This window comes from Bos mutus, chromosome 8 (genome assembly GCF_027580195.1).
Source record: "Bos mutus isolate GX-2022 chromosome 8, NWIPB_WYAK_1.1, whole genome shotgun sequence".
Lineage (NCBI taxonomy): Eukaryota > Metazoa > Chordata > Mammalia > Artiodactyla > Bovidae > Bos > Bos mutus.
Genome location: NC_091624.1, coordinates 100,258,019 through 100,277,417, shown reverse-complemented (window position 1 = coordinate 100,277,417; position 19,399 = coordinate 100,258,019). Strand labels below are relative to the sequence as shown.

The following is a 19,399-nucleotide window of genomic DNA, read 5'->3' as shown; positions in this document are numbered from 1 at the left end:
TAAATAAAGGTACTGTAAACATTTGTGGGTAGGTTTTTGTGTGGATGTAAGTTTCTGACTCCTTTAGTAAATACCAAAGAACAAAATTGTAGGATTTTAAGGTAAGAGAAATTTTCATTTTGTAAGAAACCTCCAGCCTTCCAGAGTGGTGATACCATTTTGCATTTCTGCCAGCATTGGATGAGAGTTCCTGTTACTCCACAACCCTCTCCCACAGCATTTCATGTTGTCAGTGTTCCAAATTTTTGCACTTCTAATGGGTGTGTAGTGGCATTGTTTAAATTTGCATTTCCCTGATGACATATGATGTGGAGCATCTTTTCGTATGCCTACTTTCCATCTGTATATCTTCTTTGGTGAGGTGTCTGCTAAGATCTTTGGCCAGTTTTTAAATTGGGTTGTTTGTTTTCTTATTGTTGTTTCTCTTAATCTATAGGTTCTCTCTCTCGCCTCCATATATTCTTTTAAAGAATCTGAGATGCTTGTCTGAAGTTTCTACAAGTTAGATTTTTCATAATGTATTAATATCATTCTGATGTTATTCCTATGTTTCCTGTAAATGAGTGGTTAGATCTAGAAACTTGATCAGATTCAGGTTCAGTTTTTTGTTTAGCAAGGCTTATTCACAGGCAGTGAGGTAGTCTTCCACCAGGGGGCGCAGTTGCTCTCTGTCAAGGATCTCAACCTCGTGATCTGGACATTGATTCATTAACAAACTAATGTTTGCGCAATAGAAATATTCTAAATATGCCATCTATTCTTATTAGGGTTTTAGATTTTTTGAATAAATTTCTCCTTATCAACTATTTTGTTACTTTATGATTTATATAATGAGGCCAGAAAAACGCTTGATTTTTCCCTCTGCTTTTTAGTTTTCAAAATAATGAGTTGGTTCCCTAACACCCCATGGACTGGGGTCACAAAGAGTCCTACACGACTGAGCGACTTCACTTTCACTTTCACTTTCCCTAACACCATCAAAAAGTGACCAATAAGGTTTTTTTTTTTTTTAAATCATAGTGAAAAAAAATCATGATTTTTAAAAATCATAAATCATTTTAAAAATCATGTATGTAAACGTATCTGATATTTTTCATTCACCCACTGAAGTCACAATACTCACTGATGCTCAAATCATTCCATCTTTGACCAGTGTAAGTCTATTCAAGTTGTCTCCTCAATCATTTTGACACCACCCTACTAGTCTTTAAAAACCTCCCTGCCTTCAGCTAAGATAAGATGTTCCAGGCTTATTTTACATTTCCAACCCCAATGTGAAATTAGTTATTTCTCCAAAGTGATGGTTTTCAAAGTGTGACTGGGGAGCCCCTGGGCATCCCTGTAATCCTATCATGGGGTTTGCGTGGTCACAATTATTTTCATAAAAATACTAAGATGCTATTTGCTCTTTTAAACTCTTTTTGTCTCATAAATATATACAGAGTTCCCCAAGGTTACATGATGTATGATATTATGATTGAATGTAGAAGCAGTTTTAAGAATTCTGCTGTCATTTATTAAGCCAGACATTAGAAAAATTTACAATGGCACTCTTCTAAGTAGTTTTTGTTAACAGATTTTTTTTGTTTTTACATGTTTTAATTTCTAATGCACTAAACATCAATAGATATAACCCACATCAACAAACTCTTTGGGACCCTCTCACAATTTTAAGAATTTAAAGAGATTTAGGGAACAAAATGTTTCGAGAACAACTACTCTAAGGAGTCTTGGCTCCTTTTAATTGAAGATGGTATTTAGAGATCACAATCTAGGAGCTAGAGATATTCATGGTTACTGGGTTGGCCATAGTCCGTAGGGCGTTTCATAGGCAAATTTATATATAACATTACTACTGTCCTCCCTTTTTTGGATAAAAGGTAGTATGTACACTTCTCTCCACGTAGCTTTTTTTTCACTGAACAATATTATGTTTTCAGGCACTCACTTCATTACGTTCGTTTACAATTTATTCAACTAGCCATTTGTTGAGGAATTTCCATATTTTATTATATATATGGTGCTGCAGTGAACAATCTTGCATGTACTTTTACTACTATATCTTTAGGATAGAATTCTAGAAGTGAGAATACCGGATCAAAGGGTGAATGTGTACAACTCTGCTATATATTGAGATTCTTTTACTTCTACAGTACAGATGAAGGAAGGGCTTCCCCCAGTAGCTCAGCTGTAAAGAATCCGCCTGCAATGCAGACCCCTGGGTCAGGAAGATTCCCCTGGATAAGGGTATGGCAACTCATTCCAGTATTCTTGCCTGGGAAATCCCATGGACAGAGGAGCCTGGCCGGCTACAGTCCAAGGGGTCGCAAAAGAGTCAGACACGACTTAGCAACTAAACAATAACAGCAACAGATGAAGGAACAGACTGAGACAGCTGCTCAGGGTCACTTTTCCAGTCACTGACAAAAGACTTAACGTCTCCACAGACTCTGTAGGTCCGTAGGGCGGGGGCGGGGGCCGCTTAGTTACCTGAAGAGTATGAGAGGTCGAAAGACTAGAGGTTCTGTTAAGGAAGAACTGGTGTGCTGGATATTGGAAGAATGAGAATCCCCGCCGCCGCCCCTTCTGGTAATTTAGACCAGTACAGCCGGCGAGGTGTGCGGGGCTTTGCGCATGCCCAGCCACTACGTGCAGGTTGGAGTCGCTCGGAGGCAGGAGCAGAGTGACGTTATAACGGCGCGCCGCTCCCAGGCGTCCTCGCAAGGTCGCTTTGCAGAGCGGGAGCGCGCGTAAGTGACAAGACCCTGGTTCGGGTGCGCGCCGTCTCTTGCTGCCTTGGTATCAGCAGCGACATGTCGGGGTATACGCCCGAGGAGAAACTGCGGCTGCAGCAGCTTCGAGAGCTAAGAAGGCGATGGCTGAAAGATCAGGAGCTGAGCCCCCGGGAACCCGTGCTGCCTCCGCAGAGGGTGTCGCCTGTGGAGCGATTCTGGAATAAATTTTTGCAAGACGGAGCTCTCTGGAAGAACGTGGTGAGTGACCGCCCTTCCCAACCCCAACCTACTCTCGTCCCATCGCAGTCCACGGCCTGGCTGCTGAGACAACCTGTTCGCTATAGCCGCGTTGCCCCCGGAAGTTCCCCAAGGGAGAGTCAGGTTCAGTCGAGACTGAGGCTTGTCTGGGACTCCGTTTGGTCCCAAGAGTCATGCACTGGAAGTCAGGAGTTCGGAGCTTGTATGGCTTTGGGATTGTCTTGCCCTTTGGCTCTCAAGTGTGATAAGAAGGAGGCGAATCTCTGCCTAGATCATACAGGACGTACAGGTTTGCCTTTCTTTTGACTGAGGAAACCTTTCCTCAGAAGGATGGCCAAGGATTCACTAGAGTTAAAATTCAATGATTTTAGTATCCAAGGACACTTGTGTGATTTTTGAGGTTGAGATTACACAGACCAACACTACACTCGACTACCCGAAAGCAGGATAATCCTCTAGCTGGTAATGCAGCTCCATGTTAATTACTGTAAAAGAAGAGGTTCTGTTGATATGCTGTTGATAGCTGTGAAAAGAAGAGAAGCGAAAAGCAAAGTAGAAAAGGAAAGATATACTCATTTGAATGCAGAGTTCCAAAGAATAGCAAGGAGAGATAAGAAAGCCTTCCTCAGTGGTCTGTGCAAAGAAATAGAGGAAAACAATAGAATGGGAAAGACTAGAGAGCTCTTCAAGAAAATTAGAGATACCAAGGGAACATTTCATGCAAAGATGGGCTCAATAAACTACGGAAATAGTATAGACCTAACAAAAGCAGAAAATATTAAGAAAAGGTGTCAAGAATACACAGAGGAACTGTACAAAAGGGATCTTCACGACCCAGATGATCACGATGGTGTGATCATTCACCTAGAGCCAGACATCCTAGAATGTGAAATCAAGTGGGCCTTAGGAAGCATCACTACAAACAAAGCTAGTGGAGGTGATGGAATTCCATTTGAACTATTTCGAATCCTAAAAGATGATGCTGTGCCAGCAAATTTGGAAAACTCAGCAGTGGCCACAGGACTGGAAAAGGTCAGTTTTCATTCCAGTCCCTAAGAAAGGCAATGTCAAAGAATACTCAAACTACTGCACAATTGCACTCATCTCACTCGCTAGTAAAGTAATGCTCAAAATTCTCCAAGCCAGGCTTCAACAATACGGGAACCATGAACTTCCAGATGTTCAAGCTGGTTTTAGAAAAGGCAGAAGAACCAGAGATCAAATTGCCAACATCCGCTGGATCATCGAAAAAGCAAGAGAGTTCCAGAGAATCATCTACTTCTGCTTTATTGACTATGCCAAAGCCTTTGACTGTGTGGATCACAATAAACTGTGGGAAATTCTGAAAGAGATGGGAATACCAGACCACCCGACATGCTTCTTGAGAAATCTGTATGCAGGTCAGGAAGCAACAGTTAGAACTGGGCGTGGAACAACAGACTGGTTCCAAATCGGGAAAGTAGTACATCAAGGCTGTATATTGTCACCCTGCTTATTTAACTTCTATGCAGAGTACATCATGAGAAATGCTGGGCTGGATGAAGCACAAGCTGTATTCGAGATTGCTGGGAGAAATATCAGTAACCTCAGATATGCAGATGACACCACCTATGTGGCAGAAAGTGAAGAAGAACTAAAGAGCCTCTTGATGAAAGTGAAAGAGGAGAGTGAAAACGTTGGCTTAAAGCTCAACATTCAGAAAACTAAGATCATGGCATCCGGTCCCGTCACTTCATGGGAAATAAATGGGGAAACAGTGGAAACAGTGTCAGACTTTATTTTTTTGGGCTCCAAAATCACTGCAGATGGTGACTGCAGCCATGAAATTAAAAGACACTTACTCCTTGGAAGGAAAGTTAGGACCAACCTAGACATACTCAATGGAGAGGGCAATGGCACCGCACTCCAGTACTCTTGCCTGGAGAATCCCATGGACGGAGGAGCCTGGTAGGCTGCAGTCCATGGAGTCGCTAGGAGTCGAACACGACTGAGCGACTTCACTTTCACTTTTCATTTTCATGCATTGGAGAAGGAAATGGCAGCCTACTCCAGTGTTCTTGCCTGGAGAATCCGAAGGACCGGGGAGCCTGGTGGGCTGCCGTCTCTGGGGTCGCATAGAGTCGGATACAACTGAGGCGACTCAGCAGCAGCAGCAGCAGCAGACATATTCAAAAGCAGAGACATTACTTTGCCAACAAAGGTCCGTCTAGTCAAGGCTACGGTTTTTCTGGTAGTGATGTATGGATGTGAGAGTTGGACTATAAAGAAAGCTGAGTGCCAAAGAATTGATGTTTTTAAACTGTGGTGTTGGAGAAGACTCTTGAGAGTCCCTTGGACTGCAAGGAGATCCAACCAGTCCATCCTAAAAGAGATCAGTCCTGAGTGTTTATTGGAAGGACTGATGTTGAAGCTGAAACTCCAATACTTTGGCCACCTGATTCGAAGATCTGACTCATTTGAAGAGACCCTGATGCTGGGAAAGATTGAAGGCGGGAGGAGAAGGGGACGACAGAGGATGAGATGGTTGGATGGCATCACCGATTCGATGGACATGAGTTTGAGTAAACTCTGGGAGTCGGTGATGGACAGGGAGGCCTGGCGTGCTGCAGTCCATAGGGTTGCAAAGAGTCAGACACGACTGAGCTGAACTGAACTGAACTTCCTTAACCACCATGTACATTTAACGCATTCTTTTGTTTAAGGGTGTCATTCCTGGGCTTTACTCTGCAGAAGATCATTCAAGTGTTGTCTTTATTTTCGGGGTCTCTTCACATTTTCTTAAAGCCGTTGTTAAGTCACATCAGTTATGGGTGATGAATACTGTATCTCAGAATTCCTTGGGACTTTGGCTAATAATAGTGGTAATAAATAACACTTGGGTGCTTACTTTGTGCCTGGCACTTTTATGTGTGTTCAGGATGGGGAACACATGTATACCTGTGGCGGGTTCATTTTGATATATGCCAAAACCAATACAATATTGTAAAGTTAAAAAGTAAAATTAAATTAAATTAAAAATAAATAAAAAACTTAAGTTTTTACTGCTGTAATGTAGAAACTTTCCTCATCCTTATTGTAAGTGTGTGGGAATGGAGACCTACAAAAATTCAGTGATTTACCCATGGTCACAGGGCTAGTAATAGAAGGAGTTCACTTTGAAATCCATGTGTATCTACTTTCTTACTGTGCTACAAAGTCTGTCAAAGAACGTATTCAATGCTAATTTATGGTGGTAAAATTCAACTCTCCTCCCCTCTCCCACTTTGTATCTCTGATATTACTCACTGGCAGCCACTGATTGAAAATTGACAGCCAGTGATTTAAGGAAATAATCATTTGTTGAAATCTGTCTTGCCTTACTTAAGAGTTAACGTTCTCTTCCATAATCATATCTTTATATGATATATCATATGTGATATATCATATCATTATAGCACTTATAATCTAGGTTATCCATTCCCTGAAAGGATAGGTCTCTTTCACTGAAATTGGCTGCCATGGAAAAACTCCATTTTTAGCTGTCTTTTGCCTTTCTTTTTAAAAACAGCATGTGTAAAGGCACCTCAAAGTGAGCTTGGGCCACCCTTATCCCAGTAGGTAAAACATTCTTTTTCTAGCATTAGTGTGCTCAAGGTTGTCCACCCTACACGTGCAATGTGTTGTGTTGATCGTGCATATTGGTGTTGATCGTGCGTATCTGACGTTGATAAATCAGGGACATGAGTTTACCTGAAAATTCTATAGTTTTGGTTACTCTGGTTAAATCAGTGAAACTTACTCTCATTTTTTAATGCCATATTTTATCATAAATTTATATTAAGGATATTTTTAGAAGTCTTTTTAAAGGCATGCATCTATGCATATATTACTGTAGTTTGGCCAAAAAAAAGTGAGAAATCTATTTATCTCATGTATTTGTTTTCTCCTCCAGATCTATAAGACATATCGACACAGTATCTTTGCTTTTACTCATGTACTTATTCCTGTCTGGATTATTCATTATTATCTCAAGTATCACGTGACTGTAAGTATGCTTTAAGTATGTGTTTTCCAGAATTTATTTATTTTAAAAATATTTATTTATTTGAGTATACTTGACTGTGCTGGGTCTTTGTTGCTGTGGGCAGGCTTTCTCTAGGTGCAGCGAGTGGGAGCCGCTCTACGTTGCAGGGCACTGGCTTCTCATTGTGGTGGCTTCTCTTGTTGCGAAGGACAGGCTCTAGGGCAGTGGGCTCAATAGTTGTGGCACATAGGCTAAGTTGCCCCATGGCATGTGGGATCTTCCCCGACCAGGGTTGGAACTTGTGTCCACGGCATTGACAGGCAAATTCTTAACTACTGGACCACCAGGGAAATCCCAGAATATATTGTTAATATTGTACAAAATTATTTCCTCTATGGGTTTGCCTTACCCTCCTCTGATCTTATAACTTATAAGTTATAAGTTCAAGACCTTATAACTGATCTTGAATTACTTTGAATCCTTTTCAGTAGATGGTTTAATGAAACTTAACTAATGCATGGTTTTTCAGAAAGTTAATTTTTAAAAATAAGTTTATTTATGTATTATTTTTGGCTGTGCTGGGTCTTCATTGCTACACGGACTTTTCTCGCGGGGGCTTTTTCTAGTTGCAGCATGCAGGCTTCTCACTGCAGTGACTTCTCTTGTTGCAGAGCACAGCCTTGAGGGTGCGCATGCTTCAGTATTTGTGATGCACGGGCATCCCCGCAGCATGTAGGGTCTTCGCAGATCTGGGATCGAAGCCATGTCTCCTGCACTGGCAGCCTGATGCACTTAACACAGAGCCACCAGGAATGTCCCAGAAAATTTAATCTTTATATTAGTTGGTTACAACTTGAATCGTATTTCCTTGTAGAAATGATGTTTTAATGATCAGGAATGTAGTTGATCTAATAATACTGGTGCAGAATTGGGGTCCTGAGTCTGGAAAAGAGAACAGAATTTCTGCTCCTTTTTTATTGAGCACAGATCTGATATAAGATAGAATTCAAAATGGATAAAGGTCTTTGTCATCATTTCCTTTTCCTTTGTTCTATCTGGTTTTTCACAACTTACTTTCTTTAGAATTCAGTGTGTCCAGAACATCTGCATGTGATGATGGAACTCAGCCTGTTGCCTTATTTTAAAGGCTCGGGATACCTTGGTGGGGGCTCTCCCGGTGGCACTAGTGGTAAAGAACCTGCCTGCCAATGCTGGAGACATGAGACACGGGTTTGATCCCTGGGTCGGGAGGATCCCCTGGAGGAGGGCACGGCAGCCCACTCCAATATTCTTGCCTGGAGAATCCCATGGACAGAGGAGCCTGGTGTGGGCTACAGTCCATAGGGTTGCAAAGAGTCAGACACGACTGAAGCGACTTAGCCCAGCATACCTTGGTGTAGGGTGTTAGATCCCAGGCACGGTGAGGAAAGAGTACATTTCAGGGAGTGGAATGGAAGAAGAGTGGTGATAGTTGCCTGCCCAGCGTGGAGTTTTATAACCCAGAGACTGAGGAGGATATTCTCGTACCCAGTGATGAGTGTTAGGTCCTGAATGGGTGGGGGGGGGTGGCGAGTTGATGAGTGTACCTGTTTGGAGAGCTGCAGCGGCAGCAACCTGGGGTAGGAGATTGGAACCTAAGCCTGGGGAGGAGGACATCAGGGAGAAGTGTGGTTTGGGGCAGTGATGGAATTGGCAAGCCAGAGTAAAGTGTCAGAACCTGAATGAGGTGAGGAGGTTATTTATACTGGAGTGTGGTGGTGATGATGATAGGAGGTTGGTTTTATGCATGTTGAATTCTGTGTGGCAGGCAGTGAGAAGCTTTCCATTTTAAATAGGGGAGTGAGTTGATAAAGTGATATACAGTAAATCTCCTACATATGAATGAATTCCATTCTGAGAGCACATTCATTAAATCCAGTTTTTTTTTTTTTTAAGTCCAACCAAGTTAGCCTAGGTACCCAACTAACACAGTGGTCTATGAAGTACTGTACTGTAATAGCACAGTATTATACAGTATATATACTGTATAATAGTACAGTATTTTTATAGTATAATACTGTATATGCAGTTTTATATACTGTTATATATACTGTATAATACTGTATATACAGTTCAGTTCAGTTCAGTTGCTCAGTCGTGTCCGACTCTTTGCAACCCCATGAATCGCAGCACGCCAGGCCTCCCTGTCCATCACCAACTCCCAGAGTTCACTCAGACTCACGTCCATCGAGTCAGTGATGCCATCCAGCCATCTCACCCTCTGTTGTCCCCTTCTCCTCCTGCCCTCAATCCCTCCCAGCATCAGAGTCTTTTCCAATGAGTCAACTCTTTGCATGAGGTGGCCAAAGTACTGGAGTTTCAGCTTTAGCATCATTCCTTCCAAAGAAATCCCATGGCTGATCTCCTTCAGAATGGACTGGTTGGATCTCCTTGCAGTCCAAGGGACTCTCAAGAGTCTTCTCCAACACCACAGTTCAAAAGCATCGATTCTTCGGCGCTCAGCCTTCCTCACAGTCCAACTCTCACATCCGTACATGACCACTGGAAAAACCATAGCCTTGACTAGATGGACCTTTGTTGGCAAAGTAATGTCTCTGCTTTTGAATATGCTATCTAGGTTGGTCATAACTTTCCTTCCAAGGAGTAAGCGTCTTTTAATTTCATGGCTGCAGTCACCATCTGCAGTGATTTTGGAGCCCAGAAAAATAAAGTCTGACACTGTTTCCACTGTTTCCCCATCTATTTCCCATGAAGTGATGGGACCAGATGCCATGATCTTCATTTTCTGAATGTTGAGCTTTAAGCCAACTTTTTCACTCTCCTCTTTCACTTTCGTCAAGAGGCTTTTGAGTTCCTCCTCATTTTCTGCCATAAGGGTGGTGTCATCTGCATATCTGAGGTTCTTGATATTTCTCCTGGCAATCTTGATTCCAGCTTGTGCTTCTTCCAGCCCAGCATTTCTCATGATGTACTCTGCATATAAGTTAAATAAGCAGGGTGACAATATACAGCCTTGACATACTCCTTTTCCTATTTGGAACCAGTCTGTTGTTCCATGTCCAGTTCTAACTGTTGCTTCCTGACCTGCATATGGATTTCTCAAGAGGCAGGTCAGGTAGTCAGAATTTCCCACAGTTTATTGTGATCCACACAGTCAAAGGCTTTGGCATAGTCAATAAAGCAGAAATAGATGTTTTTCTGGAACTCTCTTGCTTTTTCCATGATCCAGCGGATGTTGGCAATTTGATCTCTGGTTCCTCTGCCTTTTCTAAAACCAGCTTGAACATCAGGAAGTTCACAGTTCACATATTGCTGAAGCCTGGCTTGGAGAATTTTGAGCATTACTTTACTAGCGTGTGAGATGAGTGCAATTGTGCGGTAGTTTGAGCATTCTTTGGCATTGCCTTTCTTTGGGATTGGAATGAAAACTGACCTTTTCCAGTCCTGTGGCCACTGCTGAGTTTTCCAAATTTGCTGGCATCTTGAGTGCAGCACTTTCACAGCATCATCTTTCAGGATTTGAAAGAGCTACTGTAATATACAGTACAACAGTACAGTATAGTATTTTTCACACAAATAATACATAAAAGTGACAGTGAACAACAACAGTACCTTGAAAAGTACAGGAGTACAGTACAACAGCTGACATACAGGGGCTGGCATCAGGTGAATGAGTAAAAAGAGTTACTAACTGGAGGAGGGAGAGGGGGTGGAAGATGATAGAGCTGAAGGATTATCAGCAATAGGAGATGGAGGGCAAGCTGCAATTTCACTCAGGCCTTACATGATTGGGTATGCAGACACATTTACATCTTTGAAAGTTTGTAACTTGAAGGTTTGTGTGTAGGGGGCTTGATCTATTTTGGAAACAGTGACTTTATTTTCTTGGGATCAAAAATCACTGCAGATTTTGACTGCAGCCATGCTGCAGTCAAAGACACTCCTTAGAAGAAAAGCTGTGACCAACCTAGACAGCATATTAAAAAGCAGAGACATTACTTTGCCAACAAAGGTCCGTCTAGTCAAGGCTATGGTTTTTTCAGTAGTCACGTATGGATGTGAGAGTTGGACCATAAAGAAAGCTGAGCACTGAAGAATTGATGCTTCTGAACTGTGGTGTTGGAGAAGACTCTTGAGAGTCCCCTGGACTGGTTGGATCTTGAGCTCCAGTACTTTGGCCACCTGATGCAAAGAACTGATTCATTTGAAAAGACCCTGATGCTGGGAAAGATTGAAGACAGGAGGAGAAGGGGATAACAGAGGATGAGATGGTTGGATGGCATCACCGACTCAATGGACAAGAGTTTGAGCAGCTTGGGAGTTGGTAATGGACAGGGAAGCCTGGCATGCTGCAGTCCATGGGGTCGCAAAGAGTCGGACACAACTGAGCTACTGAACTGAAGTCATCTATTTAGGAAAACATAAAAACATAGAACTGTAGGGCGAGTTGGAGGGAGGAAAGTACTGATGTCAAGCAAATCAGCAGAGGCTGTTTCAGTTTACTGGATGTTAGTTGATGAGAATCTGATTAGGTAGTAGTGAGCCAGAAGATACTTTTTAAAGAAATAATGCAAGGTGGGGATGAAATAAAATTTCACAGTCATTTTGACTCTAAAATTTTTAGCCTTGAAAGTTCAGGGTAGCAAAATTTGCCACTCCACAATGTCTCTTTGGCATGCAGATTAAAATGACATAAGCCACTCCCATTATGTTTCTATTGGTCAGTGTTAGACAAGAGATAGAGCTTCCCTGGTGGTTCAGATGGTGAAGAATCTGCCTGCAATGCAAGAGACCCCGGTTTAGTCCCTGGGTCAGGACCATCCCCTGGAGAAGGGAATGGCTACCCACTCCAGTGTTCTTGTCTGGAGAAATTCCATGGACAGAGAAGCCTGGCGGGCTACAGTCTATTAGGTCACAAGAATTGGTCAAGATTGAGCCACTAACACTTTCACTAACTTCTTAAAATAATGTAGATTAGAAGACCTGTTCCAAGAAGGGAACTATCACCATAGATAACTATAATATGAACTCTAGATGTGGTAGACAGGAAGGAACCTAGCAAAGGCTGTTGAAATTCCCTACTGTGTTCCATCGTCTCTCATGGTCCAGCAGACGTTTGTTTCCCGAACTTTTGCTTTTCCATCTCCATGTGAATTGCCTTCCTCTCCAATGAAGTCCCAAACACTTACTCCCAGCGTCCTTTTTTGTCTTTAGCCTAAGATGGTATTTAACTCATTTGGGGAGTTATTTGGTTCTCCTGGGTCTCTCCCATGTGTACATGTTACTGAATTTTGTTTGCTTTTCTCCTATTAATCTGTCTCATGTCAACTTAATTCTTAGACCAACCAGAAGAGCCTAGAAAGGTAGAGGAAAATTTCTTCCTCCACAACTTAAGTTATAAGTAGGACTTTGTGAAGGAAGGCTTTCTGGAGACGGGGAAGAGGTAAACGTGCTTAGGCGCGTGTGCTGCCCGGTCAGTTTCTGTGGAAGTCTGAGTGGACGTGGGCTGTCTCACATGGTAGAAACATGAAATTAGTGGAGGCCAGGGGGATGAAGAACTGGGGGTTAGTGTTTCATTTTATAAACCAACAGAAAATCGTTCTTCAGCCATGGAAAGGGGGCGAACAGTGCATGGCTAAGGGTCAGAGTGTGGTTTACATTTCTGTCGTTGACGAGCTTAAACAAAGTTTTGTATCCATGTTCACCTACACGTCCACAGCCGGCTTTGTATCCTGGTGGTGGTGGTTTAGTCACTAAGTTGTGTCCAACTCTTGCGACACTATGGACTGCAGCCCGCCAGGCTCCTCTGTCCATAGGATTCTCCAGGCAAGATTACTGGGGTGGGTTGCCATTTCCTTCTCCAGGGGATCTTCCCAACCCAAGAATCAAACCTGGGTCTTCTGCACTGCAGGCAGATTCTTTACTGACTGAGCTATGAGGGTAGCCTTGTATAATTATACCTCTTATTTTTTTCAATGTCTTAACATGCAGGACCCTAGAGAAGAAAAAATGTTACTGTCTGTGAAATTTTTTTTAAACATCTAAGAGTGGTTTTTATGTGCAGGAATAACTGTTCCAGTTACCTGAAATAGAAATTAATATTCAATTTCTTAGTTTCAAATTTAAAAACTTTTGATTTTTTTAATTCAATTTTAAAATTCTGTTAACTAGATAATACATCTAGTAAAATATGAACAGTCTTTTTTCTTTGTTCTTATTATCTTTGGATAATTCAAATTGAATTTCCATAAAACAATTCCACTTACAAACATCATCAAATTCTCTTAAATGTTTTAAGCTGCATTTATATATTTTATATATTCAGTTTTATCTTTAAGTATTTATGACAGGGGTCCCAACCTCAGGACCAACCTCCAGGTTCTAATGCCTAATGATCTGAGATGGAGCTGATGTAATAATAATAGAAATAATGATCTGAGATGGAGCTGATGTAATAATAATAGAAATAAAGTGACAGTAAATGTAATGTGCTTGAATCATCCTGAAACCACTCCCTGCCTCACCCCCATGGAAGAATTATCTTCCAGGAAACTGACCCCTGGTGCCAAAAAAATGTTGGGGACTGCTGAATTTTACAGGACACATTCAGATCAGATCAGATCAGTCACTCAGTCATGTCCGACTCTTTGCGACCCCATGAATCGCGAAAAACAGTTCAGATCAGATCAGTCGCTCAGTCGTGACTGACTCTTTGCAACCCCATGAATCGCAGCACGCCAGGCCTCCCTGTCCATCACTAACTTCCGGAGTTCACTGAGACTCAAAGGAAAATCTTTTTAAATTTAAAATTCACACATTTAAATGCATTTTAACTAGAATCCTTATTAAATTTGACATTCACCTGTTTATACCCTGGCTTAATTTACCTTGTCATAGCTATATTTAACTGAATATTTCTAGGATGGAAAAAATACTTATCTCCTCAGAGAAAAAGATTTTAACTACCTGCAGTTGCTGGGTTGACAATTTGAGCCATTGATATGGTGGCTTATCTGAGGAATTCATACTTCTAGATGATTTTTCCTGGACAGATGGACATAAGTACAGGTTTGGGGTCAGTAGATGTCCACAGGCCTCTCCTTTACCTTACTCTTTCTCTTGGTTTGGGTAGGCCTGCATCCTCAGTACTGTTATAGCCAGTTCACTTCAGCTAATACCTTTATGCTGCATTAAATTGAACATTCTCTGTGAAGATATTTCAGTATCTTCTTGCCTCTGGTGGCAGTTTTTAGAGACATTTGAATGTCCTCACATTGTTTTATGAGCTTCTCTCCTGCTTTTGATTCCAATTTGCCTAAGTCTTACATCATGCCAATAATCTTTTAAATTTCTGGTGTGGTATCTTGTACAGATGTGTGTGCTTAATAAGTACATTTATTTAGCACTTCCTGTGTACAAGGCACTGTTCTAAACACTGTAGGGATACAGCACTGAACAAGGCAGATTGAGTCCCTGTCTTCATGTAATGTTTGTTCTAGTCTTGGAGACTGGCAGTAAATAGATAAGCAAATGTTGCAAGATAATGTTACCGGAGGTGGTTAAGTCTGTAGAAGAAAAACTTAAGGGTAAAAGACTAGAGAATGACAGGCACTGCTATTCTAATTAAGCTTCTTTGAGGAAATGCTCTTTGAAAAACGTTAATGAACTGAGGATATGGAGAAAAGCGCTTCAGGCAGAAGAATCATGAGGTGGGAGGGTTCTGAGGCACAGGCAGGCCTTACAGGTTGTACTAACGCAGAGGAGCCACTGCGACTACAGTGCAGGCGGTGCGGTGGGGGGAGGTAGTATGAGATCGGAGAGTTGGCCAAGGACGTTGGCTTTTTTATTTTTTCTTAAGAATTATGCAACTTTGAGCAGAGGAGTGATGCATCTTAATCACTGTAGGAACTTCCGTGGTGGTCCAGTGGTTAAGACTCTGAGCTCCCGATTCAGAGGGCCTAGGTTCGATCCTTGGTCAGGGAGCTAGATCCCATATGCTGCAGCTAAGAGCCCGCATGCCACAACTAAAGATCCTGCATGCTGCAACTAAGACCCAGTGCAGCCAAGTAAATAAATATAAAAAAAAAATCACTCTTTCTGCAGTGTGGAGAATAGACTGTAGGAGGGCACATGCAGAAGTCAAGAGACTAGTAGGTGAAAAAATGGGAGCAGCTTGGACAAGGGTAGTAGTATATTAGAAGTGGTGAGAAGCACTGAGATTCAGGATAAATCCTCAAGGTGGAGTCAGCAGGATCTACCAAGCCCGGGGTTTCGGCCTTTGTAACTAGGAGAATGAAAGTACTGTTGCAGAGATTGGGAATAGTTTGGGGCTGAGGGATGTTAAGTGTTGGGCCTGGCTAAGTTTGCAATGCCTGTTTGATCAAGTAGTCTTGAGTAAATAATTGAATATATGAGCCTGAAGCTTAGTAAAAATTTGGGATATGATCAATGTATTTTAGAAAAAACTCTAAAACCATAATTAACAGAATTACTTTTATTGCAGACAAAACCATATACCATCGTTGAAAAGAAGCCCAGAATATTTCCAGTAAGTCTTAAAACATCTACTTTTTCTTTTGCTTATATTTCTCTCTCCCTTCCCAAATGATCATTAGACTAAAATTCTTCTTGCTGAAAGTTTTAAGTACCTATTGCATACTCTTTAAAAAAAAAAAAAAAAAAAGGGAGGAAATAGTGTGATGTAGCAACTGGAGTTAAACCTAGGACATGGGCACATTCTTTTCACCCTGGCTGTAAAACTTGTGTGACTTTTGTAGTCCTAAAGTGAATTGAAAGTCCCAATAGTTTTTCACTGGTGCCCTGTTTCATGTGGGTTAAGGATTTAGGGCACTGTCCTGAGCAGACACCTGGGCATTACAAGAGCAACTGAATTCTTTTATTATTTTCAGACTTATTATCATTTCCTGTGACAGTTTGACCATAATCTCTCCATATGTGAATTTAAAATGTTATTGTGTGCTTTAAATTGTACACTATGGATATGTAGGCTATTAACCTAATTTAAAATGATTTTTTTTTTTACCATTAAAAGGTTACTTATTAGTCAGTTGGTATTTTGCTGGCTGTTCATGAGGTTATTGTTTAGCAGAGTCAAATACATGTTATGTTCTTTTCCCATTTCTAGTCACAGATAATGAATTACCATCAATCTCTAACTTATGTACTTCTAGAAGACAAAACTGTAGATTCTTGCTTCCATCAAATGACATAGTCACAATAATCCATTGACAACTGCAGCAGAAGGGAATTTTAGGGAGAACCACCAAAATTGGCTAACTCTTCCAGTTGGAATTCTGCTTTAGGAAAAAGGAGATTTCTTCTGTATTTGTGTATAATTGGTGTTTGTCAGGGCCCAGTTAGCCTCATTTATCTTGCTGGTTTCAACCAGTTAGGTAATTTATTTATTCTTCCATTTATATGTTTGTTATTTATTTTGCCATTACTGTTTGAAGGAAAAGGGGAGGATCTCTTTAGAAGACCAGTATTTTTTGCTACTGTGGTTCTTTCCTGTTTCTGTACCATTGACCCATTTGAGAAGTTGCTCCTTTGAGGACCTGAAGAGTGCTCATCTGTACATACCTTGGAATAGGATAGACAGTAAGAAATAAACCCCCAGATCTCAATGGCTTACCAAAAGTTTATTTCCTGTTGATATCACAGACTAGTATAGATCAGACAATTATAGTTAGGCCATTGAGAATATGTAGCTCCAAGATCACAGGGTTGAATATCTCAGAGGATGATTTTAAGGTCTAAGCTTGGATGTAGCTTACATCACTTCAAGTCCTATTGGCCAGGACTTATTCTTATGGACCCAGATATCTTTGTGCTTTTTTATATTTCCCAGCCTCCCATACCTGGAGTCTCTGCCACAGTCTATCTTTCTAGTCAACAAATGGCTCTCTGCTTCCTTCTTCCCACACATGTAACACAAGACCTTTTCCTTGGGAGAAACCCCAAGATCCCATTCCATCAATGCAACCTTAGACTGCCAGATGATGCACAGTAATATCTGTCAGGGTTAATTTTGGAGATTCTTCTCTTAGAGATTTGAGGATCAATGACAAGTGAACTGTATCCCTTGTCCCCCCAACCACGGCCATTATTATGCTATGCTGTGGACAGCATAGCAGTCACTTGGTTCTGAAACCCCACTGGTCAAACACTGTGAAGACTCCTAACCCCTGTGTGTGGGAAGTTATTTGAATGGGACTGATTTTGCTTCTGGAGGAAACACCTTTGTTCATTGTTCTTCCTGACTCCTGGGGGGGAGCGTCACGGGGGCGCATCCTTTGTTTTTCTTTATCGATCTAGACCACATCTAAAATGAGGACTGTGAAACATGCCCTTCTTAGGGTTGTACAGCCTTTAAAGTCCACCTCAGGTTCACAGAAGGTTGAGGGCCAGAGAAAACAATCACAGGCTTTTGTTTCTGTATGTTTGGGTTCTTGGACCATCTAGTTCTCACATTTGGCAGGCATGGAAAGAAAAACTTGGTAGGAGTCTAATCTTTGTGCTTCTAGTCAGCCCCACCTGCCAGTATCTGTGGTTTGTACATAGCTACCAAGTTCTTTCATTCCATTGTCCTCACCCTGCTGCTGTCTACTCAGTGGCAGCTGTGTGGAAGCCACTGAGACATACTCTGGCTCAAGGGCTACCTTGGCTTCAGTCTGATCTTTGCATGGTGCTGGGTCCCTGTGTTTACTCAGCTTTATGGGCTTCTCAGAATCTTCTCAGTGTTAGCTCCTACTCTTTAGAGATTCAGAAACAATTCATCTGATTTTCTAATATTGCATGGTCCTGAATTTTTAGATTCTTATTTTTATTTCTCTTCTCAAATCAGCCACTTCTTAACCTGGGCTTACGTTTCTTAAAGTACATTCCTAAGGTGGCCATTAGTGTAGTAGTTAAACCCATACTCTAACTTTTTTCCAGGTACTTCTCCTAGAACCTCTAAGTTATTGGTGCTTCTAAGTGATTAGTGCCTTTTGTTTCCATCTCTTAGCCTCCAGTGCCAGTGGCTTGAAGCCAGATTTGCTAAGCCAGTGCCATATAGTTCAATTTTTATTACAGCAGCATTCATACCAGTTCAGGTTATTAATTTCTGTGTCAGGGTAAAGCTAGCTGTGGAAACAGGTTTTCCCCAAAATGTTTAGTGGCTTACACTAATACAAGTTTATAGTCCTGAGCAACCAGGACAGGGAATGGCAGGTGGTGATGGATAATTCTGCCCCACTCAGTCAATTCATGGACTGTGAGGCTTATGGAATCTGCTGTCTTAAAGAGAGAGCTGAAGTGAAAACTAAGTACTTTGCCTAAAATTATACAGCTTGTCAGTGGAGGGTTCCAAGATTCACACTACTTGGTTCTAGCTTTAAAGTCCCCTCCTGTTCTGCAACACACACTGTATCTAGGTTTGGAAAGCTGGAAAGACAGCTGGACCAGCTGCCTGGGCAAAGTCTGCAGGTCTGTCTCTAATATCTGTTCCGAGCCAAACAGTAACTGGCGGCTGCCTACCATATTTAGTTGCTGGGAATATATACCACCTTGTATTGAAGTGAAGCTGTTTCCCACAACTTCTTTCTAGGGCTTCTCCTATTTTGGGGGGCCAAGCAAATAAAGATCATCCTTCTGTCACTTTGTAAACACAACTTTCATGTTCTTTGTGGTTGTTTGGTTCGAGTAAAACTTCCCCTATTTGTTCCTTATTCCTTAAGATTTTGGATACTGGTTTCTTATCTTTAGACAGCTTCTATTTTACCTATGTCATTTTTAAAGTTTGAATGCCAGAACTGAGCTAGGTTTTCCAGATGAGCTCGAAGGCGAACTGTTACCTCTGCTGACAAGATTTATCACTAATGCACCTTTGTTTTTCTAGGGTGATACAATTCTGGAGACTGGAGAAGTAATCCCACCCATGAAAGAATTTCCTGATCAACATCATTGAAGATTACTTTAAAATTTCAAAAGTGTATGGGCCTAAGTTTGTTGCTACATTACCAACTTATTTAAAGTATTTTCTGGAAAAGTAATAAAATTTACTCACATATGTGTTGTCTGTTTCTTCCCAACCTGTGCCATTCTCTCCGTACAATTTGAGACTGAATTATCTAACAATAAGTAAAAACTGGACAGGCTAAATAATAATATGGTCAGTCACCTACTTTTTCTGGCCATTTTTAATCTGGAAAACAGAACGTAGAAAATTGTTTAGTCACATGATAGTTTTTTCTTACACTGTACTTTAGTTGATGTGAAAGTATACAACGGAATGAAATGCTGCAATAAAAATAAGTACAGAAATTACAGCACACTTTGCTTTAAAGGCTTTCTGGAGACATTTCAGAAGTATTTTAGAAACTCTAGAGCAAAAGACTGTCAG

The 19,399-nt window shown here is 41.3% G+C and overlaps 1 protein-coding gene across 1 annotated transcript; it reads left to right on the top strand.

The window, feature by feature from the left end:
• Nucleotides 1-2,695: 2,695 nt before the first annotated feature.
• On the top strand, nucleotides 2,696-19,066 carry NDUFB6 (NADH:ubiquinone oxidoreductase subunit B6). Its single transcript, XM_005909138.3, has 4 exons — nucleotides 2,696-2,993; nucleotides 6,925-7,017; nucleotides 15,500-15,544; nucleotides 18,896-19,066. Exons 1-4 carry the CDS (start codon nucleotides 2,814-2,816, stop codon nucleotides 18,962-18,964), a joined length of 387 nt encoding a protein of 128 aa, XP_005909200.1. The 5' UTR covers nucleotides 2,696-2,813; the 3' UTR covers nucleotides 18,965-19,066.
• The last annotated feature ends 333 nt before the right edge of the window (nucleotides 19,067-19,399 follow it).

Bases quoted from the DNA above. Each gene is read 5' to 3' on its own strand.
- NDUFB6 (XM_005909138.3), top strand. From the start codon at position 2,814: ATGTCGGGGTATACGCCCGAGGAGAAACTGCGGCTGCAGCAGCTTCGA. The intron at 2,994-6,924 runs GTGAGTGACCGC...TTTCTCCTCCAG, and splicing joins GAGCTCTCTGGAAGAACGTG to ATCTATAAGACATATCGACA. The intron at 7,018-15,499 runs GTAAGTATGCTT...CTTTTATTGCAG, and splicing joins ATCTCAAGTATCACGTGACT to ACAAAACCATATACCATCGT.